Source organism: Mizuhopecten yessoensis, unplaced genomic scaffold (genome assembly GCF_002113885.1).
Source record: "Mizuhopecten yessoensis strain PY_sf001 unplaced genomic scaffold, ASM211388v2 scaffold8937, whole genome shotgun sequence".
Taxonomy (NCBI): Eukaryota; Metazoa; Mollusca; class Bivalvia; order Pectinida; family Pectinidae; genus Mizuhopecten; species Mizuhopecten yessoensis.
The window spans coordinates 542,593-550,608 of NW_018407797.1; the positions used below are offsets into that span (position 1 = coordinate 542,593).

Sequence of the window (8,016 nt, forward strand, 5' to 3'; positions counted from 1 at the left end):
TAAGCAAAGTAAGCATCATCCAATCCCACTCCTCCCAAGTTTCTATCCCCCTATACCTCCTACCGGGTCCTCCTCATCACCCTCAGGCTTGATCGACCGGTTATTACAATCTAGTTCCGGCCGGGTATTATTTTCCAGGGTTTCTTTTGCCACTCATCACATGATTGTCACATCAGTCATATTTAGCGATTGTGAGCTGTTTTGAGTTGTGTACATCTTCGCTCCGTCATGTCTGGGATCCTAGATAACTGTCAGATCCCGAAGTGTGATTGTATCGAACTCGGGGAGAGAAGGAATGCCGTCGTGGCCATCATTTCAGGGGTGTTGGTAAGTGGAAGTGCAGATCAGCATCACGAAATGTCATGCATTCCATGTAAATATTGACAATCCGGCCTTCCAGTATATGATCACAAGCATGAGTCACAAAATCTAAGAAGAGTACAAATTCTATGTTCTGATACAGTAAAAGATGATATAAATTAAATGTAACCTGGACGTAGGGAGGGTACTCCAACAGTGTTAGAGGTTTACACGGCGAGATACTTTTGACAGGCGCCGTGTAACAGTAGGCAGATTTTGTTTAACGTCCTATTAACAGCTTAGGTCATCGACCATCGGCCTTCTTCGATTCTTCTTTTCCTTCCAATAAATGCGACAGAACTCATGAGGTATGAGTGCAATTGTCGTTATAGGAGTAGTAGTATAGGGAGACCGCTTGGTACAAGGCCTTATCTGGAAGATATTTATGATATGGTTGCTAAATTTGGCATACATATAGGCATATATACATGCATACACCTGTCAAAACAAACTAAGGAAATTTCAGCTCATGACTAATATGAGTCACATTATCTAAGAAATGGTGACAAGATGACTTTACCTGGTCATTATTCTCACCAGGTGTTCACCAACATGTCCAGGTACCTGATATGACCTCTCTAGATCTTGTGACATGTTTTGGAGATTCCAATGCATCACCAGGGTCTGTACAGCATAATACTGTTGATCAGTTGAAATTGACGAAATCCAGGTCAAAATCGTAACCCAGCATGTGAAGTTGTTACGTGGGTGAAGGGCTAAAATTCCAGGTGTAACCCGATGATTCACCAGGTCACTTGGCAGGTTGAGTATTCATAAAACCATTCTCATGCTCAATCATAGATTTTGTGCTCAATGATTAAGAAAACATTTGAGGAGACTTAAAGCGAGAAAAAAAGTTTTCAATGTTTACATTTGACTTTTTGATCGTTTGACATGATTTAAGTGAGTCACAAGAAAATCGGTTTGAGCACAAAAATTGACAAAAACCATGCTTGAGCATGAGAACAGTTTCACGAACACAGGCCCTGTTTTCATGCTGAAGCATGGAATCAGTGTAAATAAATAATGTCCTATAATTTTATGCGCCAGCTGTATTGAAAACATTATAATTTGTTTATTTTCAGTTCTTTACTGGCTGGTGGTGTGTCATTGATGCTGCAGCACTGGTTCCGGACAACGCTGACTTTAACCATGCATTTCATACATGTGGGGCCATAGGCACTGTGGCATTCTTTATGTAAGCTACAAAAGTCAAGACCTACATATTTCAGACAGACAACACTTTATATTCATTCCCCCCCACCCACCTTTGCATAACATACATGTGAGTTTGGCTGAGTGATTAACGCTATGGCCTTCTGCACAAGTCGCTGCAGCACTGAATTTTCTGGGAGTGTGTTTTCTCCTACCAACAGAATTCCAAAAGTTCAGTTTGAAACAGTCTAGAGTATATGTGCTACAGTGTCTGTGCTCATGTGCTGTAATAATTTAGTGTAATTTCACCATAAAAACCATTGAAAAAAAGTGCTGCTGGAAGCACTCTCCCTGCATATTAGAACCGATATACCGATACACATCACAAGGATGAACATGCACGCATGTGGAGCACTGTAATCTATAATCTTGAAAAAGAAAAATTAGCTTCTCTAAAGGTTATGCAGCACAATGTTTTGTACATTGTACATGTATGTATTATCTTTATACAGTGACGAAGTTTTGTTACAAGAAGGACAGCTCCGAAAAAGATAACAAAAAAACCCTGTGTACATCTCATAGCCTACAACGTTTGAATTTTATCTGGAGTTACCTCCCTAAAATATTTGAAATGGCAATATTTGTAAACATTGTGACAACAGTTTGGTATAACATTTAAAGAGTTGTGTGCACACATTACACCTCACCTTAGAACTGCAATAGACTACTTCTGGTCCTGTCAAGGTAACAAACTCAATACCTGAAATACTTACAGAAAATTACACTCATATCTCATTATTAATCACTCATCATTGTTCTGGTTTTTGGCTTCCCACCAAGCTTTGCTTAGAATAAAGATGGCTATATATTATCAAAGATCTTATTTTTAGCTCACCTGGCCCAAAGGGCCAAGTGAGCTTATCCCATGGTGCAGCGTCTGTCGTCCGGTGTCCGTCAACTTTTTCCTTTAAAACGCTACTAGTCCTGAACGGCTCAGAGGATTTTGACCAAATTTGGTCTGGAGCATCATTGGCCAAAGGGTTCTCAGTTTTGTATTTAAACGGAGGGTATGGTCTCCCTGGGGGCGGGGCCAAATAGGGGGAAAATAGGTAAATCTTTAAAAAATCTTCTTCTTCTCAACCAATAGAAGGATTTTGACCAAATTTGTCCTAGAGCATCTTTGGACAAAGGAGACTCAAGTTTGTATAAACGGAGGGTGTGGCTCCTCTGGGGGTGGAGGGATGGGGCCCAATAGGGGAAATAGAGGATTTTTTTTCTCCTACTAAATAATTGAAGGGATTTAAACCAAATGCAGTCTGAAGCATGATTAGGGACAAAAGTATCAATTTTGTATAAACTGAGGTGTGTGGGGCCCCTACTAGGGGCAGATGGGTGGGGCCCATTAGGGGAAATAGAGGAAAACATCAAAGATCCTTCTCCTTTTGTACCGATGAAGCGATTTTGACCAAATTTGGTCTGGAGCATCATTGGCCAAAGGGTTCTCAGTTTTGTATGACCGGAGGGTATGGTCCCCCTGGGGGGCAGAGGGGTGGGGCAAAATAGGGGGAAAATAGGTAAATCTTAAAAAATCTTCTTCTTCTCAACCAATAGAAGGATTTTGACCAAATTTGTTCTAGAGCATCTTTGGACACCGGAGCTTCAAGTTTGTATAAACGGAGGGTATGGTCCCTTCTTTGGAGCAGATGAGTGGGGCCCATTAGGGGAAATAGAGGAAAACATTAAAGATCCTTCTCCTTCTGTACCGTTGAAGGGATTTTAACCAAACTTGTTATAGAGAATCTTTGGGCAAAGGGAATTGAATATTTATAAATGGCAATTGTTTTAATAATTCACTTTTTTTTCTTCAGAATAAATTCTGTATCAAATGGACAGATCCGAGGGGAGGCTTACACAACGGGGTGTATTGGACAGACAGGTAAGAAATGGACAATTATTGGCTTGAATTTTAATATCTACATCATGCACTGAAAGGTTATGTCATAAACATTTATACAAAATTTGGAGTACTAAAATTGCCTGCCTGTATAGAGCTCTCCAGGAGTATGAGGTTGGTCTTTAACTAAATACTTGGTGGGTGAATGTGTCCTATGCAGGTTTTATTTTTAGCCTGAGTTTCCTCTGGCCCTCACACCAGACATCTATTTATCAAAATGTCTAAGTCTGGTGTCAGGGCCAGAGCAAACTCTGGCTTGTTTATTCCCTGATCTCGGTGCTAATAGTTTCTATGTTAATTTCATCTGTAATGTTAATTTGTTTCCAAGTTTAAAATATATTGATTCAGTACGGGAGTGTGTTATTATGGTATGGTGAATTGATTGATCGCGAAATATTTTAAACCACACTATATTTTTAAACCATCTGATAAAATTGGCTTTAAGCATGAAGATGAGTTAGTTTTCAATGGCATCAGTATCAATTAATTGTGACATTTTAGTTTAACTCATTCACTCCTGAAGACACATTTGAACTCTTCCAATTCAATGGTTGGGATAGTTCATAATGAAACTTCAGGGATGAATGAGTTAAATTGTTGCTCTATGAGTAGAGCACATTTTTGGCAATATTACCCTGCTGTCAAGAAATGTTAATGGCTTCATCTATGTAAATAGCCAATGAATGACCTAGATTTTATCATGTGATCAAGGGTTTTGTCATGTGATGCATTGAACTGTTACAGGTGCCCGTGTTTGGCTGTTCCTTGGCTTTCTATTGTCCTTCGGTTCTCTCATCGCTGCATCGTGGATTCTTTTTGGATTCTATGTTGTACAAGGTAAGTTTTAACTTTTGTGTCACAAGGAAACAATGAAACATCAATAGTCTACATTCCAGTTTTCAAATCAAAGATCAGGAATATAAAGTTTGAGCATTAATGAAAAAGAAATAAAATATGTACTGTAAAGTATTTGTAGTTTTGAAAAAACGGTACTAACTTTCTATTTCTGCATTCATCCCCGAGTGTTATCAGATTCTATGCTCCTGTGTATTGTATAGGAATAGTGTGAAAGATGGGAATTAGGTTGCGAGTCATGTGACAAAATGACAATAAGTTTCCCCTGGGGTTGGCAAAAGTGCTATGGAGAACAACAGAAACACATAATCAAACTGAGATTTTATCAAAATATGTTATTTTTTCTAGGTGATCAACAATACCAATGGCCAGGAATAGCTATCTTCCTGCAAAATGCACTGATATTCTTCAGGTAAGTGAGGTCTATTCCAGATAGAAACATATGAGGAGAGAGCTATAGGGGAGATGTAGGGAAGTATTGATTATTGATAATACAGGTATGAGTGGAGGATTGTATGTAAATGTGAGGATCGTTAAATCAAGGTATTTATTGTATATAAATGAGGGTCATTTAATCATAGTATAACAGTAAATAAATTTCAATCATGATATTATTTTGTATTGATGAGAATTTCATTATCTATACATAATTGTACTTTATTGGTATGTTTAATAAAGAAACATTTTTGTTTGCATTTGTATAAAATTGAAAAATTTCATGGATGAAAATAGGAACAATTAGGGCGGAGTTTTTGGAATTCCATACCATTTTTTAAGTAGAGTTTAATGTACTGATCACATTTTGAATTACAATTTATTCTTCTATTTCAGTTCCTTGATGTTCAAGTTTGGCAGGACTGAAGATTTGTGGGGATAGAAATTAATGGGCAAGAAAGAACCAAAAACTCTGAACTATGACTGCAGTTTTCTAGTTTGTGCATATGCTTGTTCTGAAAAAGGACAACAAAAGACACCTTTCTGGAAATGTAGAACTTTGCAGAGCATAACACTGGAAAAACCCCACAGAACATAACACTGGAAAGACCCTACAGAAAATAACACTGGAAAGACCCTACAGAACACAACACTGGCAAGACCCTACAGAACATAATACTGGAAATACCCTACAGAACATAACACTAGAAAGACCCTACAGAACATAACACTGGGAAGACCCAGTAAACATGCAACAGAGCATAACACTGGAAAGATCTTACAGAACATAAGACTGGAAAGACCCCACAGAATATAACACTGGAAAGATCTTACAGAACATAAGACTGGAAAGACCCCATAGAACATAACACTGGAAAGACCCTATAGAACATAACACTGGAAAGACCCTACAGAACATAATACTGAAAAGACCCAACAGAGCATAACACTGGAAAGACCCTACAGAACATAACACTGGAAAGACCCTACAGAACATAATACTGAAAAGACCCAACAGAGCATAACACTGGAAAGACCCAGTAAACATGCAACAGAGCATAACACTAGAAACACACAACAGAGCACAGCAATGAAAATGTACAACTGAAATGAGTTCTGTATACATGATGTATATACTCTCAGCGGGTAGAGATTTGTGGATGTATTTATTTGGGATCATTTTTGTGAATTCAACCATTTTATGATTGAAATTCTGGTGTGAAATTCCACCAGGATGTATCAATATAATCTAAGAAAGGCATGTACTGGTACTTAAAATAGAATTTCATAACTTTTATAACATTGACATCATCATATTAGCCTTACATCAAGTCATCATAAAATGTGTAATACTTAACCCAAGCTGTAGTATTTTCTTATGTAACTTAATTGCTTTTTGTACGAAATGTTTACAAAATAGCTATAATGTAGTATGCTTACCGACAGTGATAACTAAGGGAAGTAACTCTGTTAAATGAAATGTAAATTTATTTTTCCAAAAAAAGATAACATTTTAATAGAATACAGTACTGCAATAACATGTATATAAGTGAACAAGGAAAAAGAAAGTAGAAACTTTTAATCCAAGACTGATTGACAGAATTAGGGGGTGGTTGGGTTGGGGGTATTTATTACAAAGGGGGTGTAATCGGATGAAAACAGGACTTGTAGCAATTCGGGAAAGCGATTGTTATGTTTACCGTTTGTGTTTTATGTTTATTCAATATGTTAACACGGAGGAAATGTTCTCTCTCATCTAGATTTTTTATACCTGTATATATTGTGTATAAAAAACATTATTATTTCATTTCCTCAAGAACTGCATATTTTATCAAACAATTTCAATTTCTATATATCAACAGACCTAAATTGTTTATAACTCTCGGAATATCTTTAATCAAAATATAGAAACTGTCCATGTGTAGAAAAAATTCACGAGACCTCTAATGTGAACAGTTGCAGTGTACTGGCCAATTTCTGCCAAGTATGCTGATTATTAAGTTACCGTATAAGTTATTGATTTTAAGAAAAAGCACTGCCAAATTAGTTTTATTGCCTGCCGAAATGATTTGTCGGTTTCGTGGTCAGATAAACGCGTTTTGGAAAATCGAGCTGGGGAAAAGTCTGAAAGTTGAAATAAGTGAGGAAATCTGACACAAGAAATTACAAAAAGGATTTTGAATAGACCATAATATTAATGAGGATAACCCTGACTAATTTTGGAACGTTTGTGATAACAAGGGGGTTAATTGTAATGGAAGAGAATGCACCGATCAGTGCATGACAGCTCAAAGCACTGGACTAAGATATATTTTGACTGTCTGGCACGGTCAAGCTCTTAAAATGTATCTGTGTCTAGTGGAGTTGCCATAGAATTTAGGGCTAATTAAACCTATGTGTATCGTATTGGATTAAGGCCCTTGTAATCAAAGATGGCCTGGTCTTATCATTTGATTTATAAAACATGTTTCTGTTATCATGTAAGACTAAAGTTATGTAACTGTAATATGTTTGTTTGTTTATATGTACATTTTTGTATACTTTGTTGCTTTGTATCAAATTCAGTATTTAACTTAATGAAAACATGTGAATAAAGTTATCTGTCAAACTGATTAGAGTATGTTATTATTTTTGCTTCATTGTTAATGGTTGGCAAGGCCTTGGTATCCATAGTTTCTCCCTCAACTGGTCTGAACGGCTATGAGACTAAGAGCTTGAGCTTTTGTCACAGCATCCGTTGTCTATAAACTTTTTAGTTCAAAACCCACTTCTCTTGAATGGCTTTAAAGATTTCAACTAGAATTGGCTTGTAGCATCACTGGTTCAAAAGGGTGGTCGGTTAGCGCAGTGGTAACACACTCACCTTTTACCAAGGCAGCTGGGGTTCAATTCCTGATTGAATATGAAAAGGTATGGGGTCACCTGCCCGACCACCACTGGGTTTCTCTGGGTTCTCCATTTTCCTCCAATTCCCTGTGCACTACCATCCAAGCCAACAAGAGTTATTAATATAAATTGAAAGTAGTACTTGTTTCACGATTGTTGTAAAATAAATAATGGTAAGTTGTCTTTTAGTTTCAAGGGGTTCAATGTTGTGTTTACAGAATATGAAGCCCCCTGTGGATAGAGTGGCAGGGCCATACAGAACAAGAGCTGTCGGAGAACAGCATAGCTCGCCTATGTATGTTATTATAATACTGCAACTATCAATAGAAACACATGTATAGTAAAACGTTGATATAGTGCCTGTCATTTTA

General features: G+C 37.3%; 1 protein-coding gene across 1 annotated transcript; it reads left to right on the top strand.

Annotated features, from left to right (window-relative positions):
* The first annotated feature begins 145 nt into the window (after positions 1–145).
* On the top strand, positions 146–5,493 carry LOC110456888 (transmembrane protein 50B-like). Its single transcript, XM_021507924.1, has 6 exons — positions 146–327; positions 1,446–1,558; positions 3,384–3,451; positions 4,214–4,306; positions 4,673–4,736; positions 5,156–5,493. Exons 1-6 carry the CDS (start codon positions 229–231, stop codon positions 5,199–5,201), a joined length of 483 nt encoding a protein of 160 aa, XP_021363599.1. The 5' UTR covers positions 146–228; the 3' UTR covers positions 5,202–5,493.
* Positions 5,494–8,016: the final 2,523 nt, after the last annotated feature.